The 15,518-nt window shown below is 37.4% G+C and overlaps 1 protein-coding gene across 4 annotated transcripts in view; it reads left to right on the top strand.

Annotated features, from left to right (window-relative positions):
• Nucleotides 1–15,518, top strand: part of PDE4B (phosphodiesterase 4B) — a 646,239-nt gene that overhangs the window by 613,681 nt on the left and 17,040 nt on the right. For all 4 annotated transcript variants that reach the window (XM_043461050.1, XM_043461052.1, XM_043461053.1 and 1 more), the window contains one exon: nucleotides 13,422–13,515. In XM_043461050.1, coding sequence (XP_043316985.1) covers nucleotides 13,422–13,515 — 94 coding nt within the window. The remainder of the gene's footprint in view (nucleotides 1–13,421; nucleotides 13,516–15,518) is intronic.

Raw genomic sequence — 15,518 nt, 5'->3', positions numbered from 1 at the left:
TTACTTATTAAGTAGTACAGAGTGAGTATGTAATGTAGGAAATGAAATTTTCTAACTCTTGGATGAATAAGAAAACTTAGTTTTTTGGCCATTGTTATAAGATACAGGACTTGAATTTGAAAACTAAAAAAATGTAAAAGATTTCATTTCTGGAGTGAAAGTGGGGAGAAGAGATTATTTAATAGCCAGGATAATCATTTAAGTATAAGAAAAGAACTGACAGAGTTGAAAAATATAGTCTAAAATTTGAGTAGCACTTGTTCACAGCAGTGAACTTCTAACTTCCTCTCTACCCTCTATCTGCTCAATATCAGCAGACCTATTGAAAGTAAGGAAGTTTTATGATAACTTGAGAATGAAGAGATGTAGGCTTTACCCCTCTTTTGGTATTTTGTTGCCTAGAAAACCTCGCTTGGCTCAAATACATCATAGGTCTGCTAGACTTCTTGACTTACTTTTTTGAAATCCTGCCTTAGCTATTTTGACTTGAATCAAATTTTCATAGACCATTCTCTTAGCTATCTTACCAGTTAATATCATAGCTAACATTTTCATTATCTGGGATTTTATTTATGTCTGTTTCAAACTGCTAGCTCTTGACTCCTGAAATTGTGCTTCAAATTTTTGAGGCTTCATGTTTGCTTAGGGTAGTGGGGCTAAAAATTATCAAGGAGACATAGCTCTACTTCTGTCTTATGGTCAGAACAGAAGTGAAAAGCAAATGAAGGCTTTGACCAGTTGATGGTAATTGGTTTGGTGGTGGTTTTCTTTGGAAAAGCTCTCTGCAGTTCCACTTGATTTGGTCACTTAGGAAATTTGTTGGCTAGAAGAATTTTGATAACTTACCATGGTTTTGACCAACACTAGGACAGGTAATGATTTCACTAGTGGGCACAGCACTTTAAAGATGGGAAATTTTTTTTTTGCATTTTCAAAAACTTTAAATTCATGGAACATGCTTCGATTATCCAGGGGTAATGTGCATTTCTGGTATCCTTTTGCACACCAGTTTGATTTTGAGAAGCTAGGGACTTTCTGATGGGTCACTAATGAGATGGACTCCAACTCCTGCTGTAATAGCCCAGAAGGGTCAGTTTCACTGGTCAGATGCTACCCATCTACCAAGATGAAAGGGTACAGTGCCTTCTTCCCTCTCTCAGCTCCTGTCCATTGTGATCGCTGATACTGGCTCCGTTCTGTAATTGGTCAGAATGATTTAGCTAGATCTGCGTTTATTGATGCAATGGGTATGTTTTTTTGGCAAGGACCAGTACATTACTTGTGTTCTTGACAAGATGAACTGCCACAGAATTTTTTCCTGCTGCATTGTAACACACTCAGGATCTAGTTACACAACATTCATTTGCATCTTCCTTACCAATTGCATGGGAGCTTCCCTGACCGTATCTCAAGATTAATCAGTATTGTTTTTCAAACACTTTACAATCAGTATAATCTAATTTCAAGGCATTCATTTTGTTTTGCTTGCAATAATTTAAAATGCTCCTTTACTAGTAATCTTCTTTTATGTGTTTGAGGCATTAAGGTAAGGTCATCGTTGAATGCTATGTAAGTAAAATATTAACAGTAAAATTTTCAAACTAATAAAGGTCATAGATTGCTTTTCAAAAAAGCCTGTCTAGGGCCCTTGATAAATTGTAAAATTGGAGAACTTTGCCAAAAATAAACAAACAAAACACATGACTCCTGGGCAAGAATGGATTCTCTTTATGTTTCGAATAAGATAAATATATTGAGTAAAAAAATGAGCTTTTTCATAAAGGTAATGAATAAGGAGGAGTTTTAGTAAGTAATAATTCAAGAGAGACTTTTCTTCTTTGACCACTTCTTTTCAAATCTAACAATGTGAGCCAGGACTGCCCTTTCCCAAGAAATCTGGTTCTGCCTGAGTGAACATTAATTATGGGGCCATGTAGAGATTTTTAAGGACCATGTCTTCACTGACAGCTTATTTGCTCTTAAATCTTCCTGAGGTACCAGGATAGAGCATTACATAAGAATCCACTCTCTTTAAGTGTATAGCTGTTTGATATCTTTGTGTTATCAGATCCCAGATAGCATGGTAAGGAAAGCTATCTGAAGAGCACTTTGCTTCTTACACAGCACTGTCATCTATGTTTTCTCATCTGATGATCACCAAGGAAAAAGTATTATTATATCTCCATATTCAGTGTGAAACCAAGATGCAAGCTGATGTGTCCAAGATCCTCAGACACTAAATCATGATGCTTTGAATCAAATCTGTTCTCTTTGCTTCAAAGTCAAATGACTTAAAAATAATAATTAAAGGGAAATTCACAAGGTGACTTATTTTATTTTTCTATGACTTGCTAACAAAACATATAATCAAAGAATTTTAAAGTTAGCATTCAACCAATCCTCCTTATTACTGTTCAGACCTCAGCTTAGATGGTATCTCTTTAGAGAGACCATTTTTATTGTGATTATCCTAACTCAGTAGCTTATTTGTTTTACAATTTGCTGTCACAATTTATGATTTTTTACTTTTGTTGTTGTTGTTGTTGTTATAGAACTTCTTTTTTTTCACTAATCCCCTGTCTTTGACTCTAATGTTATTGGTGACATGAATTGTTTCTACCTAGTTCATTACTATAGATCTGGCATTTGGAATAGCTCTAGACATGTGGTAGGCGTTCAAGTAAATATTTATTGGATCAATTGCATGAAGGCTGGGCTTCCTTGATGTCTCTGGTGGTAAAGAATCTGCCTGCAATGTGGGATACCCGGGTTCGATTCCTGGGTTGAGAAGATCCCTTGGAGAAGGGAATGGCTACCCACTCCAATATTCTTGTCTGGAAAATTCCATGGAGAGAAGAGCCTGGTGAGCTACAGTACATGGGGTCCCAAAGAGTTGGGCATGGCTGAGCAACTAAAACTTTCACACACTTGGAAACTTAATTTGTTGAGAACTAGCTATGTTATTTGTAGCAAATCTATTAGAATTCAAGAATTCTGTTTCCTGTTGCACTATACCATGCTACACATAGGTGCTTCCTATAACCAATACTAGTTTTCCTAATTGTTAGCTTTGTTCAGAGCTCCCCATCTGGTTCACAGTGACTCTTCAAAGTACCCTCAGAAGCAGGAAAATTTTGTACAGGAGCCTTCTCCCAAATCAATCAGATAACAGAGAACAAAGTCTTAGAAATATTGCTCTTTCTTTGTAAGCAGAAATATGAAGCACATTTTTATTGTTGTTGGTTTGACACTGGAGTATTCAGCTTATTTTTCTTTTGGAAAATCTGCGTTCTGTGAACAAGAATATAAACTCTATAGAGACTGACATTAGTCATTGCATACTCAATTGGGAGCATGTAGGTGAATACATGTCATGTCTAAAATACAGCCATATCTGCTGTGTCTAAAGCATAGCAGCTTAGTCCTTACGCCATTATTGGTTGTACTTTTCCTTCCCGACATATTGCTGATACTCCTCTTATCCCTACCCTGGCCATATATTCAATTCAGATGTGCTGCTGGATTGACCTCACCTGTGGAAATCTGAATAAAATCCATATTTAGTGCAGTTATCACCTTATGTCAGGCAGTCAGTCTGTGGCCATTCATAGCTTCTGTTTAATACTAAATAACTTCTGAAGTCTCTTAATTTCACAAAATTGGCTAAGTCATGAAATCATGAAAGGTTAGATTTGAAACAGCTGGACATCTCCAAAATAAACCTTCTGACAGTATGGCATTAACACAAGGCCATGTTGAGTTACAGCTTCATCTGACAGGCTTCATCTCTCTCTCTGGCAATTCTGGTTTGCACTCCTTAGACTAGTGAATAATCTAAATGTCAACCAGCAAGCCAGAACTTCTATGAGTAACTCATGGGTCACATAATCTGTATGACATAGCACTGCATCACACCTGCAGCAGAATATCAGGGGAATTCTCTAGTTAATTTCTTGTCAACAATGAAAGGAGTTTAGGTGCTGAAGAGCCAACTGAAACCTCCACCCAGATGCAAATCAACTGAAAAAGATGCCAGGAGTTCAGATTCTTTTAAAATTCAGAGACAAAATTCAGTTTTAAGTGAAAATTCTACAAAGGTCTCATACACTTTGGCAACCACTGTATATATAATTTTCTAACCTTCTCATTTTAAAGGTAGAAGAACATTCTCCAAGAAGCTCAACAACTTGCCAAGTTTCTCAGTCTAAGTTACAATATAGGATTTTATTTTCAGACCTAGTTGGATACTCAGCTGATCCTATGTCATGGTATTATGATGTTGAGTCTATTGTTAGAGTCTTATTTATGCTGTTAGACCCCACTGGTAAAGCCATCCTATAATCAGAACCCTTTCTAATTCATGTATAATCTATGCATCCAACTCTGAAACTATTTTTATAAGCCTTTCATACTCCAACAAACTTAAACATCTGGGAGTGCACTGTATGGACACTTGTTCAAAGTATCCATTCATCTTTTACACATTTTAGTCGCTAATAACAGAAAAGACAAAATGTAAAACAAGTTGACTATCTTTTTTGAAGATAAATTACTTAAGACAATTCATCCTTTAAGGTTTAAAAATATACTCAAATCTCTAATCTATGGCAGATTCTTCTCAATTTGCAAGTACATATTCTAGTATAGGGATTATCAAAATACTAAAACAGTGTATATTTATTCAAGGAAGAAAAGGATATTTCAGTGTCATCTGGGGATTTTCTTTCTTTATTTGATGGCCCCTAGAGTTAATCTTGAAAATTTCCAAACTAGGGGGTTGTCCCAAACCTGGGAAGCAGTGATTCCCAGGGCAAATTTTGAAGTATCCTGTTGTCTTTTATCTCAAAGAGCATATGACAATTGGTAGCAGAAATCAATATAATTAACATTAAACACAATATGTGCCACATAATGTGTTTAAAATAGGTATAGTAGTAATCTCAAAAATCAGCTTTGGTAGATTTTTATGGCTGCAAAAATACTGAAAATTTTAATAAGGCAATATTTAATACAGGACTTTAAACAACACAGAGAATGTAATAGGATAAAATTGGAAATCAGTTCCTAAAGAGAGTCATGACCAGTCCTTATGGGGATGATTTTCTTGTTCTGGGGTATTGCTTTCAAGTTAAGTATGAAGGCCTTCAAGCACATATCATGTTTTCCACTAGTCAAGAGAGGGCATTAGACTGAACTGTCCATGGGTCTGATCCATGGTAAGATTTCTAATTTAAAAAATGTAACAAGTTGTAGAACCTCTGGCTGTGAGATGGTTCAAAAGAAACCTTGGTCATCTACTTTGGAATCATATTAACATCCCATGGCCTTAGAACTGGCTTTAGAAGCTTGAGGTTAAATATTAACCATCTTGCACAGAAAAAGTGATAGAAGGCTTAAATGTAAAAGAGTAACTAAATAGTGTACCTTGATTCCTCGATTTTTTCAATTGCTACAGTGATTTTTATCATCTGTAAAAAAAAAAAAAATGAATAAATAAAGCCTATGCTGTATTTAGTTATCAGGCCAGCATCCCAAATCTGCCATAGCCCCTTTTTTATGGGAGGGGGGAGGGAGTCTGTCACTATTAACAACCAGATTAAAAGGGAAAACTCAAGTACATAAATTGAAATTACGAAGCTCCAGTAACAGTTGCAGGTGTTTCTCATCAGAAGGAAAGACTTCTATCAAAAAGAACAAGTTTGAATATTTTAAATTATCTAAGAATATACTATACCTCCAAACCTGACACATTATGAGTGTTATGACTTTGAAATCCAATCTCTTTAAGAGATATTTGGGACATGTAATATCTGGTACATATTTATACTAAAAAGAAACATTTGTTGTTTATCTGAAATTTAAATTTAACTCAGTATCTTGGATATTTATTTACTAAATCTAGAAACCCTACATATGTGAAAGCATAAATATGCTCATATACTATATTTATAAGCTATAAATTATAGTTATATAATTTATAGTTAAATGCATATAAGTTATAGTTAAATGCATAGTGAAAATATGTCTTTAGATACAAAAATAGTGTCTTTTGTCTATTTAATTGTGTCATTTAGTTACTCTCAGAGTTAGGGGAATGTTAGTTCATGACAAATTTCTCTAAATATTTTTATGAGGATTACTTTAGGTCTAGGAAAAGTCAATTTTTTAGCTTCCCGATAATATGTACCAAATCTCCTCTTGAAAAGTTTTTAGAAAATCTTTAAAAACAAAATCAAGCAGCAAAGAGTATAGATAAACAGATGGGTAAGAAGGAACAACTAATGATTTTGAGAACTGTTCAAGACCTAGTATAAAGTTGTAGAGCAATTATATACAAAGTTATATTTAAATTCTTTTCATGTTTTTCAGTTCTACATATGAAAGTGCCAATGGTTTCTCTCTACCTTGAATTTTAAAACATCACTTGAACAGATACTAGTCCTGTAACCAGCAAATGGAATTTACTCCATTTTAGCTTCATCCTAAATGCCAGTGTTTTGCTACAAAATTATGGTAGAGGTTTCCATGATTGTTTTTCATTGCATACTTATTTATTGTGGATTATGATGTTACTGTACAGTTAAGAAGAGAATCACTCAATTCTAATATGTTTAGATGTTTTTCTTTCTGATCTGGCACATGGGCAGTAAGAATGACTTAGCTATATTCCTTGGAGTACCAGAGATTTACTCCAGGTATTAATACAGCAGTATGTGTCTGCTAGAATGCCCAATCATGGAATTGTCAACTTAAAAAAAAAATGCACAACGTCAAAGATGTGAGTTAAGTTTTATTTGAGACTAAATGCAGACTGCACCTAGGGAGACAATACTTCAGATAGCTCTGGGAAACTGCTTCAAAGAAGCAGGGGGAAAGGTCAGTATACATACATATGTGATTTTGGTGAAGGGGGAATACATACAATTGAGCACATATTTTTCCAGAAAGTTTCTGCTTATCCCATGAAGTTTTCTGCTAGCCATGAGAAGCAGTCATCACTCTGAAGGATTTTGGTGCTTTTATAGATATGAGGAGATACAAGAATTGGGCTCATAAAATCAGCTCCTGAAAATCTTTAACTATCTGAAGACCTGTCCTGCCAAGTTTTCCCTAAGCACAGAGTGCCTCATTTCTGCTGTCACCCTGAACTCCCTTTAGGGGGTATTGAAGGTCACCAGCTGCAGCAACATGTGATTTAATCCTGTAGAGGTAGATGGCAAGTGCCAATTTGTAGTTGACAGAACTATATAGTCTCTAGTTAAGTAGATATTAATGGACAATGGCAGATTATTCCTTTCTTAACCCCATTACCAACTCACTCAGTTCAATTCCATTTGCCTCTTAAATAGAACAAACATGTCATCAAAGAAATTGGACAGCAAGTTTCAAACAGCTGATAGAGTTCATAGGGAAAGACAAAAGGACCCAGGAGATGAGATGCACATTGTCAGATAATCTGAAATGTGAAGAACTGTGGAAACTGAGTTTATAAAGAGTTTTAGAAAAAGTACACTGTATTCCCATTTTTATTGTTTTTTAAATCAGATTTTGCAAAGAAAACTGTAAGTGTTTAGGAATCAGGTCCTTCACCTTCTTTGGGTCTTCTTCATTTTTTTCTCATGTAAAATTAGGAATATGGAAGACGCAATTTTTTTTAATCAAGAAGAACCTGAGAAATTCACCATTTTACAACTGCAGTAATTGAGCACCAAGAATTTAATTCATCTTTACCCAAGATCATACATCTGGCCAGTGCCAGAACTAAAAGACGAGCTTGTCTTACTTCCATTTCTTGCTGAGGTGGGGCCCCAGTTTCAACTGCCTTCTACTGCAAGCATTCTACTAGTATCCCATCATTTCAGGCAGAATTTTAAGCCTCTTCACTTTTCCTGATGCCCGGGAATTCTTATTAAGTTATGACTAACTAAGTGTAAAATATGAGTCAAAATTTAGTCCCTAATAAAGTCATTGTGACTTTAATGACTTTGGCAGTTGTTTCATACTGCAAAAACAGGAAGATCTCACACAATAAGGCGCCTGTCTCACAGATGGGCTCCTGCGCAGACGGCCACCCACAAGGGTGACTTCGGGGGCTGTCTTCCTCTCCGGAGCACCGTTGTTTCATCTGTACAATTTCATCTACTTTCTTTATCTTAAGGTTGTCAATGAGAACAAAGTACCTGGTTTATCTAGTCTTTGATAGGCTGAAAAGTATTTTTGATCACTAAAAACTCACTCTTAAGTGATTTCTATGTCCCCCTAACAAGCTGAGATTAGTTTTAAAAGTAACCCTCTTGTGCTTGATACTAGCCTCTTATATTGTTACTCTCCTAGATGGTTTTATACTCAGAAAGATAGAATCACCAAGTTTTAGAACAGGGATGAATTTCTGAGATCATTCTAATCCTGCCATCCTGTGTGATCAATTTAACTAAGAGCTTTTCAAGAGAGTTTCTAGCCTGCCTGTGGATCTTTGCACAAAGCCCAAACTAGTCCTCTGATGAGAAATATAGTAAAGTGATGAAGTGTTCCATCCCTTAAGGAGAAATTGGCTTGGAAAAAAAATACTCTTTGTATGTAGCATTGAAGCTAAAGAAAAATTGAAGCCATGAAACCAAATGTTTACATCAAGTGTAACTGAATTTCAGCTTTTGCTAGTCTATATATTTTAAATAACTTCCTATTATAAAGCTATCCTACTCAAAAAAAAATCACGTATGATTTTACAGAGGAGATATATACTAGGCAAACAATATCAAATCATTTAAATAGAGAATACTATCTTTTTCTTTTTTCCAAAAATATCACTGTAATCTCTGGCAGCGTTCACGAATCTAGTGTTGGGTGTAAGCTTAAGGAAGCATGGGAGGAATTTGGATTACTAAGGGTTCATTCACAAAGTTTGCCTCTCTGTGTTGCAAAGAGGCTTTGCCATTTCCTTTGGGACCTTATTTCTAGGTGAGCTCTAACAGGGTTCTCTTGTGAAGGCAGATTCTTAACAGAAAACTATAATAGGATCTGTGTACCTTAGGTTGTAGGGACACGTTTGTCTTTGAAATAGTGTGCTTCTGTTTGTGGATTTCTCTATTCCATTTGTTAAAGTAAATAATGGCTAATTCCTTTTCAATCTTGTAACTCCTGGGGCCACAGTGTCCCTCAGGAACTATTTAATCTTCTTATCTGGACTGAACAATCAATTTGATAAGGAGACAGGGACACTCCAAGGGTCTTGGGATATAAAACCGTGGAGGGAGGATAACCACTTCTCTTCCTTTGTTGGTGACTTTTTCTTAAGGACTGAAGCATTTCCGATTTGGGTTGTTTTTCTCAGTAATGTTAAGAGAGTTTTGTTTTCTGGGAAATTTTTGTTGCTGGTAAACCAAGCTGCTGTCCAGACTGTAGGAGGCAGCCACAGAATGCATCATAGACTCTTGACAGGTTTGGGCTGAGATCCTAAAATCATGCATCACTCTCATTTTGTATATAAGAGCTAAGGTGACTTCACCAGACTGCTATCTGTTATCAAGAGCTGAGAATGAAAGTCTAGATTCATCTACTATATCATAGCTGCCTCTGGCTCAACAGAAACAACTCCCATATGGGAATCAGATGCTGAAAATCCCACTAAGCCAAGCTCCCTAACTCTCTGCCCAGCCTAAACCCCAAATATAAGCTATTCCGTTCCTTGATGTGTCTCATCATGCAGTCCAGCTCTTATCATACTCTGCATTATTAGAATGTAAAAGATACCCCCTGTCTGCTCCTCCATGGCAATGTCTGCCTTAATTTGTGCCCAGCTCAATATAAATGGGCCATTCATAAATGCTTTTTGATGAGAGCAGTGATTGCCTTTAGTCGAACCCTCTCTTAGAAAGGAGAGAAACCAAAGACTGTTGCAATATTTAAAGGATGGGGTCAGTTTCTAATACTGAGTGACCTCCATCTGCATACTTCATCATGTCGTGTGTTTTATGGCTGCCCTAAGATGACGTTGGGTTTCGGTGGCACTGTCATGCCCTTAGCAAGACGCTCATGTTGTTTGTTGTTTAGTCACTAAGTCTTGTCCAACTCTTTTGTGACCCGGTGGACTGTAGCCTGCCAGGCTCCTCTATACATGGTATTCCCCAGGCAAGAATATTGGAGTGGGTTGCCGTTTCCTTCTCCAGGGGATCTTCCAGACCCAGGGATCGAACCTGCATCTCCTACACTGCAGGTGGATTCTTTACCACTGAACCACCAGGGAAGCCCTAAAGGCTCACTGAAGAACTAATTTAGGCAGGAGAAGGAGAGAGGCCGTTTTCACCTGTCACTTCCAGGAGTTCCCGGACCCTTCTGTGAGCTCTGCAAGAAAGGTGAGGAGTCCGGTTTATTCTCAGCCCTCTATCTTAGAGCCACCTCCCTGTTCCCACGCTGGGACTGATTGACACTGTATAGCAACAGGATCCTCTGGCAATGAAAGGAAATAGGAAAAACGTAAGAAGGGAAGTCTCTCCTAGTCTATTATGATTGAATTTCTACCTGATCTTATATTCAGAACTGAGGGGCCAATGTGGCCAATAAAGAGTCAGCCCCACCCTCACCTGAAGTTGACTGCGGTGGTTAAGGAAGAGGCCCTAATATATCTGATTCAAAGCATGAAAAGTGTTTTTTGTTTGTTTGGAGGAGTTTTTGTTTTTGTGTTTTTACTGCTATATCCTCAGTGCGTTGCTTGGCATGTCTCGGGTGTCCATTAAATATTTATGAAATACATGGGATGAAACAACATTATTCAACTAGTACGAACCTGACTGATGCCAAGATCTTCCTAAGTTTTTCCAAGAGATTAAAGGAACCAAAATGAAGATGACTGTGTGAATGTTGCATTTGGCTAAGTCTAGCGCAGAGACATAATTAAAGATATCATCTGTCTCTATGTTTTCTACAAGATATTTTTTGCAATGCTCCTAGTAAAGTTTGTTTCTTTGCCAAAATTCAGCTGATCCATCAGAGCACAGAAACCTGTCTTTTTCAGTTTCTAAGTCTTTAGTGTAAGTGCCTATCTTTTGAGAACTGAAAATGAGAGGCTATTATGACTGAATGGTTGTGTCTTAAAAAATGAAGAACTTAGAACTTACACCTGGAAGTTCTGATTCACTTGGAGTTCAAATTGCAGAGTGGTTCCATAAGTAAAACACACTAGCTCAGATGATTAATTCAGAGATTTCTGGTGACTGTCACTAACATTTGTATCATGGGAGGGAAGACCCACACATCCACCAGGAGGGTTCCCCAGAAAGAGGGCGATAGTACATGCCTCTTTGAGGACAGTTCCTAGAGCGGTGAGCCAGAGGACCACAATACTTGGCTTCACCTCGAAAAGCTCGGTATCCTGGGCACAGGCAGTGGTGTGAAGTGGGCCTGGATGCTTGATGCGAAGCCATTGCCAGTGCAGGATGCTCATTTGAAAGGGGAATACCTCACAGGAAAGAGAGCCAATTGCAATTGCGTGCAGGGGCTGTTGCCATGGTGCTTCGCTATTGCTTTAACATGCTGTACTTGAACTCCTGGAAGTCCAGGGGGAGGAGGGGAGTAGGATGGGCCTGGGTGGGGAATCCCACTGCAGAGCTCTAGTCTCTTTCTTCATGCCTGTGATCTTTCTGAAGCTGACAAGGTGAGAGAAAGAAAGAGACACTATAGGAAAGAATTCCTCAACATGCTCCATATTGCAAAAACAAAATAAAGATTAATTTAACTCTTAAATATTTTTTCATGAATTAGAAGATGTAACACTGAAATACCAAAACAGCACAGTCATTCATAACCCCGAATAATTCTCCATTCATGCAGCAAACGATAGCTTGTATTTCCTAACACACTCCAGATCCTAAATGGAAAGGTTAAATGTGTTTAATTCATTTGTCGAATGCAGTCTCATGTGCATATTAATGAGCGGATGGAGGACAGAGAATTGCATTCTGTGTACGAAGTACTTTTAAAATTAAATAGATTAATTCCCAATCATTTCATTGTGAAAGAAGTCTAAATGCACTGGCCTGCCATTGGTGTGCAAAAAATCCCCCGAAAAGCTAGCTTAAAAAAATATTCTTGTATTCTGAAAGTCTAATTTGAAAAACAGCCACAGTTTTAACTTTTTCAACATTCAGAAATAATAAAACACACCATCACTTGGAAACCCTTAAATCGGCTGAGCTCTATGCAAAGGCTGTGTCTGCAATGTCCGGGTCTCCGCAGTGGAGAGGGTTAAGAACACCTAGATGAAATGGGGGAGGGTACAGACTTCGGATTCCTTAAATATTCATGGAGCTTCCTCCATTTTAATCTTCTCCTTTTAAAAAGATGGCTGTGTTTCCCAGCCTGGCATCCCCTCAGGAAAGAAGAATTGCTCCTTCCTTGCAGAGTTCAGCTGAGCAGGACTAATCTAGAGTGGAAACCCCTTCGGCCACCGGGACTATTCATAATTCATAAGTGTTGCAAACCAGCCAGCTGAATGCATTTGGACAGGCTCTTGCTCCTTCGTGCAATTCCTGATTTCATTACTCCCTCTGCCAGGAAAGAAGCAGGGAGCACAGGCGAAGATGGGCTTTGTTTGGATTAGGAAATGCCCTAAATTTTGGAGGCTTTGTCTTTCATAAGTTTTGATTATTTCACCACTGAATCTGCAAGGCTTTCCCGGTCCTGTTGGGACTGCTGTCAGAACTGTGAATTCTTTCAAAGGGATTTGTGGACTGTGGCAAGGAGTGCTTTCCAAAATGCCTGAGGCAAACTATTTGTTATCTGTATCTTGGGGTTACATCAAGGTGGGTTAATTTGATTCCATTATCTTTGGTAGCATGTGAAACCTTTATAGCTGTATGTTTTTTGTGAAGTAGAAAAGCCTCTGTAATGATTTAACTGTGTTATCACTTAGCCTGCTGAGGCGGCTTATTGTGAAGTAAGGACATGTTATATTGTATTTAAATAGACTGTGCAGTATTTTAACCCTGTTCCTTTTACTCATCTCTCTTTTTAAAGGATGCTTATCTTTTCTTTTGTCTTCTCTCGAATTTTTCACATTTAATCACCTCTTACTGTATAGGTTATTAAATTATATTTTAGAGTTAATTTTCAATAAATATATTTTAAAAGTGGTTACATTTTTAAGTGAAATTATCTTAACTTCTATTAAAATTCCTTTTCCTATGTTTACATCTTCAAAAGAAATCAGATGTTAATCCTAAGACGTCCTGAGAAAAACCTCTTTTTTCTAAGGTGACGTTGGAACAATTTCACATTAAGTGGATATTGTATTTTGTAGAAACAGAGTTATTTATATAATGATATCTGCTTACCCGGCCTCTTGGTTCTTAATAAAGTTGGAAGCATCTACAATAATAATTTGCTATTTTTTGGGTGGTTAATACATTTTTGTTCTTTATAAACAGTTCAAAAGAATGCTGAACCGGGAGCTGACACACCTTTCAGAAATGAGCCGATCAGGGAACCAGGTGTCTGAATACATTTCAAATACTTTCTTAGGTAAGATATTCACCAAGAAAACTGTTCCATAACTGAATTTTTTTAATATTAATTTCTGCAACCTATCTGGGAATATTACTATGTGAGTTTGGAACTGGGTTAAGTCACAGAAAAGCAAATCCATTTAAAATAAGAACTAAAGACAACCTTTAAGGTAAAAAAAGAAAAAGAAAGAGAGAAAAGAAAGCAAGAAGGTTTTGTTTAAAAAAATGAATTAAAATATCCATCAAAGAGAGAAGGTTATTATGGGCTAATTGAATTTATATAGACCTCAGGTCACTCTTTATCTACCCACCCACCTTCATCTGTCAAGACCTCTGAAAGGGTGGGAGTGGGGGATTGTGATCATCCAAACCTTAGGGACAATTCCAATTGGCTCCTCTGATGTGGTATTCTTTCAATTCTTCCAATAACTGGGCTTTGAGCAAAAGGTGATTTGACCCATGATAATAGGCTTTGGAAACTGCTTTGCTAAGGTGTTTCTTAAAGATAAATTGGAGGAGGGCAGAAAGAATCATCACCTCTATGAAAGACTTGCCCTTCTGCAAGCAGCATGCTTATCTCCCTGATTTCATACTTAACCTTTTATCCTCTGCCTTCACATTGCTAGTATTTAAAACATGGCACTGACAGGAAGGGTTTGCAGCCATGCCTGGTAACTACTGTCATGCATCCTGTTTGATTACTAGGAATTTCTAATCTTGTGTTTAAAGCCATTCCATTGCATATTTTTCTTAAATCACACCTGCAGGATCTGCCCATCTGTACTTCAAAGTGAATGGGTAGCATTTAGACTGTGATCCTGTTGACTTCCAATTACCACTGCACTATGCTTATTTAGCAGAATTCCATTTTCCAGGGAAATGACCTGTTCTTACAGTTGAACATTACACCTCCCTTCTTTTTGGCATTGCTACATGTGCTTACATCAGTGAACATTTGCCTGGACATCTTATGGAAACACATACCTCTTCTGGTTTTATTTTAAAAAAACATTTCTATTTCCCTAACACCAAAGCAGTTCCTGCTATCAGCAGATCAATCTTTGATCAGCCTAATACAAAGCTCACAGCACTTCTCTGTGGCCAGTGGGCATTGGTGTGATTGACAAGTGCCTTTCCAACTATTTCCAGTATGTGGGTGTCTGCAGCACCTGGCTTTCTCCAGCAGCAGTTGCAACAACCTTTGTCAGAGAACAGAGAAAAGATAGCCTAGCTCCAAGAGGAGCTAGAATCTAATCGAAAAGAAAGCATTATATACTGATCCTTATCTTCTCCATTATTCCCACTTTATTCCTTTGAAGACAGGCATCTTCTCCTGTCCATTTTAAATATGCTCTGCTCTGTGAAACACCCAATCATTTTTCATAACCTAGGGACTGTTTTAGGGACATTTTACAGGTTAATGACTATGGTAAAGAAGAATAAAATCAGTAGGTGCAAGAACTCATTTTTGTTTGTGTAAACATTGCATGTTAAGATACCAAGGTTTGTCTGTCTTCTCAAAAGAGACTCTGAGCACTGGAGTAAAGCTGCAGGAAGTCTCTGAGCCTGTCATCACCCAAGGTTGCACCTAAGCAGTCCTCTTTACTTTCGCCTCTTTCACTAATGGCTTGCCAAGGACCATGAGAATATTTTAGTATACCAATTATTCTTATTTTAGCATCGAAGGCTATCAAGTGAGAAAGCTGAGAAGATAATTAAAATGAGTTCTCAGTCTCAACACTGCATCTCAAGAACTAAGAACTGTCAATTCTGTTAAATATTTCATTTGCTATTGAGGCGTATCTCTTGAGGAAAGCCTATCATCTGGCTTCTCATTATTCCAAAATTAAATTATCAACAGTAGGTTGTTTGAGGAAGGCTGTTAGTATCTCAGTCCTTACACACCTAGCATTTGGAGGGTGTTGAGTGTGAGCATGTGTTTGTGTGTGCATTTGTATACATGAATGTGTGCATATACAAGGTAGGCCTGATCAAACTAGACAGATGGATAAAAATTTT

The sequence above is a fragment of the Cervus canadensis genome, chromosome 2, assembly GCF_019320065.1.
Source record: "Cervus canadensis isolate Bull #8, Minnesota chromosome 2, ASM1932006v1, whole genome shotgun sequence".
NCBI lineage: Eukaryota > Metazoa > Chordata > Mammalia > Artiodactyla > Cervidae > Cervus > Cervus canadensis.
Note: the sequence above shows the minus strand (reverse complement) of the source record. Positions and strands in the feature narration are given on the sequence as shown.